This window comes from Bacillus rossius, chromosome 5, assembly GCF_032445375.1.
Source record: "Bacillus rossius redtenbacheri isolate Brsri chromosome 5, Brsri_v3, whole genome shotgun sequence".
NCBI classification, from domain to species: Eukaryota; Metazoa; Arthropoda; class Insecta; order Phasmatodea; family Bacillidae; genus Bacillus; species Bacillus rossius.
Window position 1 is genome coordinate 30,358,689 of NC_086333.1, and position 15,040 is coordinate 30,373,728.

General features: G+C 36.8%; 1 protein-coding gene across 2 annotated transcripts in view; it reads right to left on the minus strand.

Moving 5' to 3' along the window:
- LOC134531680 (mitochondrial uncoupling protein 4) overlaps nucleotides 1-15,040 on the minus strand; it is a 92,567-nt gene that overhangs the window by 77,028 nt on the left and 499 nt on the right. Inside the window, exons 2-3 of one of the 2 annotated variants that reach the window (XM_063367480.1) lie at nucleotides 8,548-8,627; nucleotides 1,856-2,043 (exon numbers count right to left, since the gene is read on the minus strand). In XM_063367480.1, coding sequence (XP_063223550.1) covers nucleotides 1,856-2,043; nucleotides 8,548-8,627 — 268 coding nt within the window. The remainder of the gene's footprint in view (nucleotides 1-1,855; nucleotides 2,044-8,547; nucleotides 8,628-15,040) is intronic. The other variant, XM_063367481.1, reaches the window with a different exon arrangement.

Genomic DNA, 15,040 nt, shown 5'->3' on the forward strand with positions numbered 1-15,040 from the left:
TCTGTTTTATAAGCGCAAGAGTGCACCGTAATAGAGGCACACTCCAAAATTGATTCGTAAGAGGAAACATGGCTGCGTGTTTGGAGAAGTGAGAGCTTAGGCATCGTTAGTTCAACTAGGTATTTCCTTTGAGACTCATTTCTGGACACCAGCCTGCCAGACAGTGCAGTGTCTCGCGACCAAGTGATGCGTTGTATCCAGTGACTTGTTACATATACACTTTTGACGGGTTATTTATTCACATATGTGATTTTATTTCCTGCCTTGATGTGGATTACATAAATGTGAACTATAAAAGATTTAACACCAAAAAGAAATACATTGGTAGACTATAAGGGAGGGAGTGCAAGATTGTGTTGAAAGTGTTTGAGTATTAAAAACAAAACAAAAAAAGAGTGTGAACAATGAAATAGAGAAAGCTTTGGTAAACTATGGTCAGCGGTAGCAATAGTGATTAAAATGTTATGTGTTGTTATTAATTTCTTTATCATGTTCAGTTTACAAATGTTGTATGAATTTGTACCAATAAATGTGTGTGAATGATTTCTTGTTTTAACTTATAGTTAAAAAAAAATAGTGATTTATTAGAAATTTATAAGCATGATAGCATAAAATATTATAAATTACGATATGACTTCTTAATATGCTTCTCGTGCAATCAGAATTCCAAAGAAACACATCTCGTGCGCATGCCATAAGCTGTGTACTGCAATCTAATAGTGAGACGGTCTATAGCTCTTGCCCAACCACATGCTTTTGAGGGGGTAGAGTGCTATTAACAAGAAGAATCCTTGCAAAACAAATATTTTAGTCTTCTCACTTAGATTTTTTTAAATTAAGCTACATTTGCAAGATATATATAAAAAATAATAAGACTACCAAGTACACAGAGTGACCAATTCGTCTCAGCATTGCATGTGTTTATTTTCTGCAATCCTATTGCAGTAAAAAGGAACAACCTATAATCATTATTTAAGTTAAAAAATTTTAAATGTGTAATTTATGTTAATATATATTGCAAGCAATAATACACAACATAAACATATAATTTTAACATATTCTATTTTTTTAGAGAGCACTTGTTCACAAAGCAACACAAAACATACTTTTTTTTTGTCACAATGAAAAAAAAATTTCATGCCTAACTTTTACCCCATACCACATACCCCATACCACTCTAGGCAAATGCTGAGACGGTTTCTTACAATAGGCCATGACTGATTCCATCTCCGTTTTCTTCAAAATGTGTTTTTGAGTATACGACTCAATGACTTCACTGTTGATGAGATTTTTAAGCCAAATAAAATCAATAAGAAACTTTATTTTCACTAAAAATGTTAGCCATGTAAATTTAGAGTGCATGTAGCTAAGCCAGGTTGTGCTACATCCATGAATAAGATAAAGCGCATTAATGTCTTATAAGATTAATTTTACAGTTTTAACGACTTAAAAAACTGACACAGTCTGATATACTATGGTATTGTATATACTGGAAACTATGTGGTAAGATGGAATGTGGTTTTCTTTATATGATAAATTACAAGGAAGTAGCTACGATTTAATCACTCTTTAAAAGTTCAAATAACTGTGGAAGACTTATTAATCAATAACAGATAGTTAAGTCTCTGTTTTTATTTATTTAAAAACATTAACGTATTAAAAATAAATAGTATAATTCACTGTATGTAAAGAATAATTTCCCACAAATTACAAGTACAATGAATTGTTAAAATACAGTAAAGTTTATTTGTGGTTCCTAAGTGTTAATTAATTGAGAACAAGATCAGAGGTAGGGAATAATCTGTGAGGCAGATGACAGCTCTAGCATATCCAGTAGGTGACGGCATCCACGTACCAGAGAGGGAATGATCCATCAGGCTCCTTGTGGAACACCTTATCTCGTAAAGTTTCATAGCTGACAATTCGTATACCTGAGTAGACCACATGCCTGTAGATGGCTGGCGTAATGCCTTGCCAAAGCTTGAGTGCCCCTTCTTCTTGTGCTATCCCCACCGCTGTTTGCAGCATACCGCGATATGGGCCCTGAACAAACAACGCAAAAGACAACTGCATTCACATTTCATAACGATTGCAACAAGTGGGGAACCAACACAATGATAGTAAATACGCTATAGACCAACCAGATCTCCACTGTATGGATAGCAACAGAATCTCTCAGTGTCATCAAGATCCAACACAACTCAATCTCAAAGCTCATGGTCACCTCCACGTCACAAAGACTGCCAGAGGCCACTTTGAGAAGGTAAAAAAGGTGTAAAGTGGTGTTTTTTTGTAGTTTAACTAGTTTTTTTCTTTGTGTTCTTTGTTAACATCTATAGTTGTGTATCAAGGCTCGCATGTTCTAGGTTCATTTTTTTTTGTCAGGCGGACATGGCTGGACAGTTTTTATGAGATTTTGTGATATTTTATGCAGTAACTGAGTGATGCTGACACGGCTGTACTTTGAAGTTTGTACATTGGATCATCTAACCGACCAACATAACATCATGCAGCAATACATACCATTATAGATGTAAGATTTAACTTCATGAATTAAAAATTATAACAATCCAAAAGAACTATAAAGAGAGATATACACTAATGTGTAAGACATTCACGTAAGCCATCTCTTTTGCACCACCTTCTCCTGCCACTGTGACATGCCACTAGAGGGAGGAGTGATGAAAGCAGAGAGAGAAAGGAACAAAGGTGTGCGGATGGGTGGCTGGTTCTGTGTTGATGCAGTGCAACTGGCTGACGTCAGAAGTGTGGCAGAAGACAACATGATGAGCAGACATGGATGACAGGCAGGGTTGGAAAAAAAAACAGGTTTTTTTATAACATTAGTTAATTTGGTTTTCGCCATGTTCAAATAAAAGCCAACAGCAATCAGTGATCAAAATGATGTCGCAGAACAAAACATTATTTACTTCCATTATAGAAAAAAATATTGATAATGTTCGCAGGCTTTCACTGCAATTGTCTGAAGTAGCTTGGCTTCTGGATTGTATAGTCCAGGAAAATTAGGGGTTTCACCTCGGAATGAGAGATAGTCAGCTATAAACTTGTATAAACCTTTATTTTAACACCCTAAAACTTGTCTCAAAACCTACTTATCGTAGGGTGTCCGCGACTACAAATATTCCAAGGTCAAAGGTCAAAAAAATTATTTTTTTACATATTTATTGCAAATATTTTGTTTCCTATGAGTTTCATGCTATTTGTATTTATTATAAATATTGTAGAAGATTAAATTCTCTACAACTTATGTTTAAACATTTTTTTTAATATTTTGAACCATTTTTGAGATAGAGAGCAGAGCGCACGCAGTGTTTAACTATTTAGAGTATCATTTGAGGTCAACCTGTAGTCCCGTTTAAAAACACACCATATAAAGTTTATAAATTATTGACAATTATATAATTCTAAATAATTTGCATTTTTTATTAACTATTATGTTATAATTAAATTTTTTTCAATAATTCAGTATCTATTCATTTAATAACACTTACCTACTCGTGTAATTATAAAGTTATTAAGGGAAATACTTTATTTATTTTTTTATTCTAATTTTTTTTATTGAAAAATACCATTTCATACATTTATGAACGTTTAATTTTAAAAATTGAATAATAATAAGAACTACAAGTTCTAATTTCAATTTTCTTCTTCATTATCATCATCTTCCAGTCGTTGTAAAATTTCAAATTCCTCTGTGTTCTCGTCTTCAACGATATTTGTCTCCAGTTCTTCCAGGATTTCTGGGTCAAAAGTATCGTCTTCATTGATATCACTCTGATATGATGAAGCATTAAGACAAGCTTGCCCATTACACTGGCCGCAAGCTAAAGAGCACTGCAACTCTGCTTTCCTGCATCCACATCGCGAACCACAACCATTCTTGCAGTTGCACAATATTGTGTCCAGCAATTCCTCCGAAGCTGGTGGATTCATTGTCATAACAGGTTCCAGGAATTCATCACACATTATCCATCCCCAATTCTGTTCTAAATCATGCCCTAACCAAGTCTGAGCTTGATAATAAACACGGTTGAAATGTTGGTGAGCTGCTGCACTCGTTGGTGGAAGATTTGATAACTGCACAGGTTTATTCAGTTTTCTTAACTTGATGAACTGTGCATAGCGAAGACGATCGATATAGTCCTCAGATTTTGGATTTTTTTATTAACTATTACATTATAATTAATATTTTTTTTTCAATAATTCAGTATATATTCATTTAATAACACTTAGCTACTCGTGTAATTATAAAGGTATCAAGGAAAATACTTTAATTATATTTTAAGTAGAAAATAATTAAGTGCATCTTCATTGAAATCCGTAAACTTAAAGATTCTTTAAAAACGTTAAAAAGTATACCTGGGACAACGGACATCTATTGCATAGTACAAACCTTTTCATTGATAGCCAGAAAGGACAGATGTTCATTTGTTTACTAACGACCGGTTTCTTTTTCAAGAAACAACTGTCATTTGTTAGTTTTGAATCGTATCTTGGTAACTATGGACGTACAATTTTAAGAGTTATGGATAATTTGTGTTTTATATGTAAAAAGTCAGATTCGGAAGGTGAATCATTAGTGAATGTAGTGCGTGGTATAAAAACTCTGAGAACTACAAGTATCGAACGAAACGACGGTCTTATTGATTATTTAAACACCGTAACCTCTGTACAAGTGCATGAAAAGTGCCGAACTGCTTACATTAGTAAAAATTGTATACTAGCAGGAAAACTAGAACAAGACAAAACTACAGCTTCTCCAACTGTACCCCATAAAGACTAAGCCAAGTGTTTGATTTCAAGAAGCAGTGTTTATTTTGTGGTGAAATAGCTGACGAGGCCGCAGAGACAAAGAAAAAAGAAAAGTATAGACGCAAGATAAGTACAGTGAGTACTCTTGAGTTTAAAGACAATGTTATAAAAAAAGCAGAAGAATGTGATGATACTTTCGGAGAATTGATGAAACATCGTATATTTTTTTCAATATGAGGAACCTTGTTGGCAATCTATAATGCTCCAAACTCTGAGGACTGTATTGATCGTCTTCGCTATGCACAGTTCATCAAGTTAAGAAAACTGAATAAACCTGTGCAGTTATCAAATCTTCCACCAACGAGTGCAGCAGCTCACCAACATTTCAACTGTGTTTATTATCAAGCTCAGACTTGGTTAGGGCACGATTTAGAACAGAATTGGGATGGATAATGTGTGATGATTTCCTGGAACCTGTTATGACAATGAATCCACCAGCTTCGGAGGAATTGCTGGACACAATATTGTGCAACTGCAAGAATGGTTGTGGTTCGCGATGTGGATGCAGGAAAGCAGAGTTGCAGTGCTCTTTAGCTTGCGGCCAGTGTAATGGGCAAGCTTGTCTTAATGCTTCATCATATCAGAGTGATATCAATGAAGACGATACTTTTGACCCAGAAATCCTGGAAGAACTGGAGACAAATATCGTTGAAGACGAGAACACAGAGGAATTTGAAATTTTACAACGACTGGAAGATGATGATAATGAAGAAGAAAATTGAAATTAGAACTTGTAGTTCTTATTATTATTATTTAATTTTTAAAATTAAACATTCATAAATGTATGAAATGGTATTTTTCAATAAAAAAAATTAGAATAAAAAAATAATTAAAGTATTTCCCTTAATAACTTTATAATTACACGAGTAGGTAAGTGTTATTAAATGAATAAATACTGAATTATTGAAAAAAAATTTAATTATAACATAATAGTTAATAAAAAACGCAAATTATTTAGAATTATATAATTGTCAATAATTTATAAACTTTATGTGGCGTGTTTTTAATCGGGTAGAAGGAATTAACAAATATTCACATGTAAGCCAATTATCTACACTTTCCACATACCCACAATTCCAGCATCATTCTTGTGTTCATTTGCAGTTTCTGTTTTAGTCATGAGAAAATATCTGGTAATTTATTATATTGTAACTAAAATAACCACTGGCCAACAAAACATATAAATTTGCCTATTTATTGTGATGTAATAAAACTATATTTTTAAAAGTTATTTTTTTTTATAATTTTGTTAAATACTATATAAATTTAACTATCAGAATCACCAAACAGCATATTTTACAAAATGCTGCTACTATACCAATATATTATACAGATAATGTAGAAGTATGGATAACTGATGAAAATAAGTGAAATTATTGGCTTAGCAGCCAAAAAGAGGTAAACAAATAATTTTTTACTAATTTTACAGATGTGGTATATAATTTCAAAATATGAGATTGCAATGATTTATGCAATGGTATTATGAAAAACACGACGACGACAGCAGAGATGAACACACATCAAACTTAAATATAAGAGAGCACAAGAATTCCGTGGAAGGAATATAGTCACGAAAAAATAATAACAGCACAGATGAGCACAGTGGCCTAACAACAATGACCAATGAGACATTTTCAACAATAACAGTAAATGCAGACACACAACAAAACCTGGACAATCCAGCAAGTAGGTATAGCAACACAATTAAAATACACAGATATTATGGAAAACACAACGGCAACAACATTGATGAACACAGTAGGTTTCTTATTGCAAAACAGTTGCAACGTTTAGGAAACTGGCATCTATTCCCGTCATCAGGCACAAACAGACACAGTCAGTCTGTCATAGGTTTTGCCATAGGAAACCTACTGTGTTTGTCGGTGTTGTCATCATTATGTTGTCCATAATATCTGTTTATCCTAATTGCTGCATTTAATGTTTGTGCTGTTATTATTTTTTTTGGTTTTGTCTGTCTGTATTTAATGTTATTGTTAAAACTGTCTCCTCGCTGCTAGCCCACTGTGTTCATCTGTGCTGTTATTATTTTTACATGACTAAATTACTTCCACGGAATTCTTGTGCTGTCTGATATTTAAGTTTGGTTGTGTGTTCACCTGTGCTGTCATCATTGTGTTGTCCATAATACCTGTTTAGGTTCATCGCTGGGTCTATCTGTTTGACATCAGCTGATTGAGACTTGTTTCCTGTGGGTTTATTTTTTTCTCTTTTTTTTTTTTTTTAATTTCTTATTTTGCATAATGAATTTTTCCCACGACAAAGAGTGCAAAACTGCAATGGTGTAGGTATGTCCAAGAAACTGTATTGAATTTTTGCAAGTATGCTCTTTCAGAACTTGTAAATTACAAAATCAAGATTTCAGCATGGCTCGCATTGCTGAAAATGTAGCAGTCTGATTGGCTATTCAGGTTTCTGCTCAGATTACTTGTATGATCTGCATACATGGGAGTCTGTCATTACTGATTGCATCCAAGTAGTCATCAATTAGTACAGCTGATAACTGGACATTCCCGCTTACAGTCTCTCATTACCTGGGTATTGGCAGGACTGCATGTTTATAGTGGGATAGTTCATTCCCTTGTCACAATACAAGTCTCAGAACTGTATACTTACTCCTTCCTTTATTTATTGAAATTCAATCTAAATAATCAAAATTTTTAATTAAACAATCTGGGCTGTTTACCTCAAACTATTAAAATTTAATTTGGATTATCTACAATTTTGAAATAGGTAAATAAGTTTGAATTTGACAGGTTCACATATTCTAACATTTTTCACAAGAGAAAAGTTTTTTTTAATAATAATTCACATTGTTAGTTTATACAAGAAGTTATGAAACTCAAATACTAAATATATCATCACCTTTTAATTCTTTATTAAGGCAATACAGTCTTTTGGGTTTTTCAATAGTTCTACAGAGCTGTTTTTTTTTGGGCTTACTTGAACTGCCAATTTTATACATACAGGCTATAGTTAAAACCACCACACTCATTCATGTCTTGCCTGCGATCCTAGGTCAGAATCTCTTGCTCCTAAATTGGTGTTTGAATCTCCAGTTGTGGGAAAACTATAATACTGGCCAAAAAATGTTGGAAATGCAAGAACTGTCTCCTTCTCAAGCGCAAAGAGAGAGGTGTTGACACTTGTGACTTTGTGAATATTGTATCACATTAGGATGTAATCTCTGCGTGACAAATATATAAATTTTAAAGACTAGCTTAACTATGTGCATTAAAATTGGCAAGATGGTTTCTGTTTTAAATCTTTAACACGAAATTGTGAAAATTGTGGGAACTTTTATTTTAAATGTGAATGCCTGTTCTGAAGCTGGCCTCAATTCGGAAGAATCCCCGAAAAAAATTGGTCTGGTATTTAACACGACTAATTCGTTCCAGCTCACAAACCTCTTTATCAGAGAGATTACACTGCTTCACAATAATGAACACCTGGTGCAATGGTGGACTTTGTGCCCTTGTACTACTGGAAAAGTTACTTCATCATCAGTAGTCATTTGTAGAGTAGGGTACCTACTAAAGCAAAGCTGTTTGCAGGACCTGGTCATTCAAATGTATAGCAATTCAATTACTGTACACCCAATACGTAAGCTTGCCTATATTATGCCTACACAAAATATCTGCTCCCAATTCCAAATCATAGCATAAGAACTACATAGTGAGAGAAAACATTACTTACATTTGCACCCCCATTTCTGGAGGAGTTTTTCTCCCCTTGAATTTGTAGTCTGGTTTTCGTCAGATCCAAGGGGTAAGTTACTGAAAGAAAAGAATGGAAGATAATAATTTACACTATGAGCAATACATCTACTAAACAGTAATGATGTGTAGTGAAACACAAGAAATTCCAATGCCAGTAAGAATTACTTAATTATTCATTTTTATTTGTGATCCATTATAATATAAGAAAAAATCTTACTTGCAATCTACTTGTAAGCCTACATAGTGAGAGATATATTATCAAAACAAATTAGTAATTGCTACTTTATTCTATGTTAGATGTAGTGTTTTTTCTAGTATAATTTTTTGCAACTAAGTTCCTTATGATTTTTTTATGAAAATAATGCAAATCACAATTGTAATTATAATTGAGACACTTTACAGATTAAAGAAGTATAGCATTTTTTTTGTGTTGTACTAGATTAACACCTAGTTATTATACCATACCCATAGTTAGTGTATTGTAAAAGTGTTAAATGACTTTGATGATTATATGGTATTCACAAGACACTCTACATTGAGAATACAGTTCAGTTCAATTAAGTTAACATGTATGTTAATTACACATTAATTTTTACAAGGCACCCAATGATCTATTCACAATATAGTAACAAGGAATTATTTAATGTTTCATACTATATAGTTTATCCATATTGTTTTTTAAAAAAACTTATTGGAATTGTAATACATTAGTGTACAAATTCAAAATAAACATTTAGCAAATTACAATGTATCATTATCTTTCATATTCTTTCTCTGTAATAGAACAAAGCCTGACTTGACATAGCCTACATGAAAAATTTCAAGCAGACAGAATCGAGTGTTCACATGCAAGCCAATCATACCCACAATTCCAGAAATTGTTCTTGTGTTCATTTCTTGTGTCTATTTTCTTCATTAAAAAAAATCTCTCGTAGTTTATTATATTATAACTTAAACAAGCACTGGACAACAAGACATGTAATTTGAAGAAATAAATACATCGTATTAAGATGTTATAGAAGTATTTACTTTAAATTTAAATAGCTGTTCATAATTTAAACAAAATAATTAAATAAATTTTATTATTAGAACAACCAAAAAGCATATTTAACAAAATGTAGTGTATGTGTGCAATAGTTCTAGGTTGGCAGCCATGCCAAGAAGTGTGGAGGTCGGAAGTGTAGATAGATTAGGTTGTTGTTGTTGTTGTTGTTGGTGCAGGACCGAATGGCCGATGTGTGTTAGGTCGGGCAACCAGAATCGCAGCCCATCGGGGGAAGTACAATGAACAGACATAACAGTGGCGACGAGGATATTTTGTAGGTGTGCGGGTGAGAATAATAATACTGGAGCTGTAGCAAGTATGGCTACCATCGGAGCGATTGGGGAATTCGTGGCGGGTCGGGACACGTGGAAGTCATATCGAGAACGAATTCAGTTTTATTCCATTGCAAATAAAATTGAAACTGACAACGCAAAGCGTGCGGTGTTTTTTAAAGTTGTGGTTCAGAGCTTTATGACTTGGTCACGTGTTTAATCGTGCCTAACGGAACTGATGCGGTGCAACTGAGTGAAGTGTTTACGAAGCTCACGGCGCACTTTGAGCCAAAGCCCAGCGAGATCGTGGAGACCTACAAGTTTCTCAAACGAGATCAAAATGAGGGAGAAAGTATAGCAGTGTATGTATGTAGCAGAGTTGAGACGTTTCAGTGCGCATTGTAACTTCCCGAATTTGGAAAGAATGTTACGGGACCGGCTGGTGTGTGAGGTGCGTGACAGGGTGGTACAGCATACTTTGTTGGCTAAGGATAAGCTCAGTTTCAAGGAGGCAGTCGACATTGCCATGGCGGCAGAGGCAGCAGGGAGGAATGTCTCGCAAGTAAGAAGTGATGCAAGCACAGAGGTAAGTCCACTTGATGGTGACCACAATGCGGTGCATGTCGTGGCAGGGGAAAGAGGTACAGACCGGAGCAAGCGTATGGAGCATGTAGTTACAAATACACAATTTCCAGAATTTCCCCTTAAGCAGCCATGTTGGCGATGTTCAGGCGTGTAGGCATGTAACAACAGTATGCCATTACTGTTCACGACGGGGTCACTTAGAAAGAGCATGCATAAAGAAAAAGAAGATAAACACAGACAGGAACATACAAAAAAAGACGGGAGGAACAGTTCATAATGGTACAATGCATGTGCTTTCTGATACGGCAATGGGCCTACAGGAGCAAGAGCAAGAGGGCATGTTGGCAATGTATAGTTTGTACAACCTCCAGGAGTTGAAGACTAGAGCACCAATGGTTGTAACCCTGTGGCCTGATGGCCATAATCACAGCATGGAAGTTGATACGGGGGCCAGTTTTTCAGTCATCAGCTGGGAAACCTACAAGTTGGTGTGGCCGGAGCTGCCAGTCTTGGACAGATGTAACATTGCTTTGCGCACGTGGTCACAAGAACAGTTGACGGTAAAAGGGACTAAGAAGGTTGAGGTGAGATTGAGCAGTGGCAGATATGCAACGCTTCCCTTGTTGGTAGCTGCGGGTAATGGGCCCAGTTTACTGGGGAGAAATTGATTTCAGCCCTTGGGTATTTCAGTTGAAGGTATATTTACAGTGGCAGAGGGCAGAGGCAGACCTGCCAACATTCAAATTAAAAAAATCATGAGGTCCTCGATAAAAACTTTCAGGCCCATAAATACAGGTTAGATATAAAAAACAACAAACGAGAATCTTTAAATTTAAGTGACATACCTGTAGGTACATATGTTACATGGTCTCTGCTTCAAAATTTATTTCAACAAATTATAGGTTGCAGATTTAATTTAGTTGAACATAATTTAGCGCTGTTGTGTAGTGATCATGAAGGGCCGCAACTAAAAAAGATGTAAAATAACATTCTGCTCGTGTAACACTATTATCACTGTTCACAGCAAAATTAATATTTTTATTGGAAGCATACACTTCACGTGTTAGTTGTGTTTTTTTGTAGTGACATGTTTCACAATGTCTCCTCTTCCACTATGCGAGATAGAAAAATCAGCACGGCACACGCTACAAAACGCAAAATTGCTTCCTTTATGTGACTCGAGTATTGATATAAACTCGTTACTGTAAGCTTTCGTAAAACTTGTTTTGTAACTTGTTTTGTAACTTTTACAAACAAAATCTTGGGGCCCCGAAAAATCGTGAGGAAACACTATTTTGGCGTGAGGGCGTGAGATGGACCTTAAAATCGTGAGCCTCACACCAAAATCGTGAGAGTTGGCAGGTCTGCAGAGGGAACATGAATGAGGTCGATGTAAATGGGTCAAAGTCAGTGCAAGGTGAAAACAGGTGGGTCTGGGAACTACTATTACGATATCCTAGTGTGTTCGACAATGGTGATCTGGGACAGTACAATGGTCCACCAGTAACTATCACCTTCAAGACGAAGCCAAGCCTATTTTTAGGAAAAGACGATCAGTGCCATTTTCGATCAGAGAAAAGGTAGGAGTGGCAATTGACAAACTCATGGAAAGAGGAGTTTATGAGCCTGTCCCTTACTCTGCATGGGCAACCCCAATTGTGCCAATAATGAAGGCAGATGAGTCCATACAAATTTGTGCAGACTACAAGGGTACAGTAAACACTGTATGCAGGACAGAGAGTTATCCCATGCCGATGATCAACGAAGCACTGGCATCATTGGCAGGAGGAAAATACTTCACAAAATTAGATTTGGAGGAGGCCTATCTTCAGGTACGAGTTGACGACTCAACAGCAGATTTGCTAACGGTCAACACAATTAAGGGCCTGTTTAGGGTTCATAGGTTGCAGTTTGGAGTGAGTAGTGGCCCAGCAGTATTCCAAAGATTGATGGAAACCCTATTAGCCGGGGTAAGTGGTGTTGTGGTACTGCTGGATGATGTGATAGCGGGTCCAAATGAAGAGGAACATTGGGCTAGAGTAACAGAGGTGGTCTCTCGAATTGAAAAAGCTGGATTGTGATTAAAGAAAGCTAAATGTGTGTTTGCATCAACAGTAGTAAACTTTTTGGGATACAAGATAGATGCTGAGGGTATTCACCCTACGCAAGACAAAGTGAAAGCTATTTCCAATGTGCCAGAGCCCTGTAATGTAAAAGAACTACAGGCATTTTTAGGGTTACTGAATTTTTATGAGAGATTTTTGGGAAACAAGGCAAATGTACTGGAGCTACTACACCGGCTCCTCGAAAAGAATGCTGCGTGGGAGTGGGGAGAACAACATGTTAGTGCATTTACCAAGGCCAAGGAGCTCTTACAGGCAGACAGTGTATTGGTGCATTACTATCCTTCATGGCCTTTGGTGCTAACCTGCGATGCATCACAATATGGAGTTGGTGCGGTTTTGGCACACGTCATGGACAATGGAGAGGAACGGCCAGTAGCATTTGGGTCTCGCACATTACAGAAATGTGAACGTAACTATGCTCAAATCGATAAAGAAGCTTTGGCCGTGATATTTGGGGTGACCAAATTTCGGCAGTATTTGGCAGGCAGGTCCTTTACAGTTATAACAGACCACAAACCATTACTGCGATTGTTAGATCCACGGCGCCCGACTCCAGATATTTTGTCACCGCGCATGCTACGCTGGAGCTTGCTGTTAGGCATGTACGACTATACAATCACATACCGGCCGGGGGTGCAGATTGGACATTCAGATGCCTTAAGTAGGGTTACGCAATCTCGACAAGACCAGCCCATTCCAAGAGTGGCAGAAGTACTTATGTTGGAGGAAATGCCAGAAGCACCCTTAGACGCTCATGCAGTCGCACAGGCCACAATGGAAGATCCAGTCCTCAAACAGGTCAAACAGTTTGTGTTACAGGGCTGGCCTCAGTAGTTACCACAGGAGCAGTTTCGACCGTATTGGAATAGAAGGGTGGAAATCACAGTTTATCGAGACTGTTTGCTGTGGGGAACACGGGTGGTGATTCCACATAAATTACAAGCAGATCTGCTACAAAGGTTACATGCATCACATGATGGTGTAGTGCGATCTAAGGCTGTAGCATGGAGTTACTTCTGGTGGCCGAAAATTGACAGTGAAATAGAGCATGTTGTCAGTATCTGCGAGACCTGTCAGTCAGAACGGAGAGCCCCGGCAAAGACACATGCAGTTTGGAGTGTGCCTCAGAAACCATGGTCTCGTCTGCACGTGGATTTTGCTGGCCCGTTTCAAGGGAAAACATTCCTTATTGTGATGGAAGCGTTTTCGAAATGGCCGGAGGTGAAGCTGGTGCCAACAGTATCATCAGCAGCCGTGGTACGGGAGCTGCGAGGCATATTTAGCACCCATGGAATCCCGGACATGGTGGTGTCAGATAATGGAACGGCCTTTACATCGGGTGAAATAAAGGCATTCTTGCAAAGGAACGGCATCACCTTCCGTTACGCACCTCCATATCATCCAGCAAGTAATGGGCTAGCAGAACGGACGGTCCAGACGGTCAAGGATAAGCTGAGGAAGTTAAAATCAGGGGATTGGACTACTAGACTACAGAGAATGTTATTTGCGGTGCGCACAACTCCCAGTACGGTGACAGGAAAAACACCAGCAGAGCTCTTAATGGGCCGTACACTGCGTACATGTTTCGACAAGTTGTCTACCCATTCATTAGATCAAGAGATGGATGGGGAAGCCAGGGAGAAGTGGGTTAACGTTGGACGTTACTTCCGAGAAGGCGCTGGGCAACATCGTCAAACAGGAGCACTACCAAGAGACGTCTGCTATGTCTTCACACTTCCTGTGGAGACAGGTATGCATCATTGAGTTGTGGAGAATTTCCCGCCTGCTGGCCTAACTGTGCTTATGAACTTCCTTTTTTTAGATATTGTTTTCAATTGGAATATTTTTATTATAGGCAACAGTAAAGGACGATGAGAAGATATTTTTAATGATTGATAGCAATGCCAAGAATTGTAAGAGACTGCAAGATTTTATATTGCCATAAGAAATAACATCGGGCATTCAATAAATATAGTTTCCGGGTGATAAACTAGTTTAATTGGCCAAATGAAGTGATATGTTCTGAGAATTTTGTTTTTGTCACGTAAATATTTCACTGGCATAAAATGGCAGTCATATTCAGTGTTTGATGAACGTAAAAATAAATCAATTACCTACCTACAGTAATTGTTCCGTATCATGTAGGTATCCACAATAATCCCTTGAACCTGTTGGCATGATACTGTATAATGGATACTGTGGTACCTACATGATGCTAGCTGTTTTAATTAGGTATTTCGAAATATCCTGAATATAACAAAAATACCACAATACCGTACAATTAAATTATTATATCAGGTCTTGTGGAATTTTATTTTTGTATTCATTTTGCGATCATAATTAATTTTATATCACAAGTTTTTCTTACGTCTACTTAATATCTGTTGTACAAGATCATGCCATCAGGATCACGGAATTAACTTGGATAAGTGATACCACACC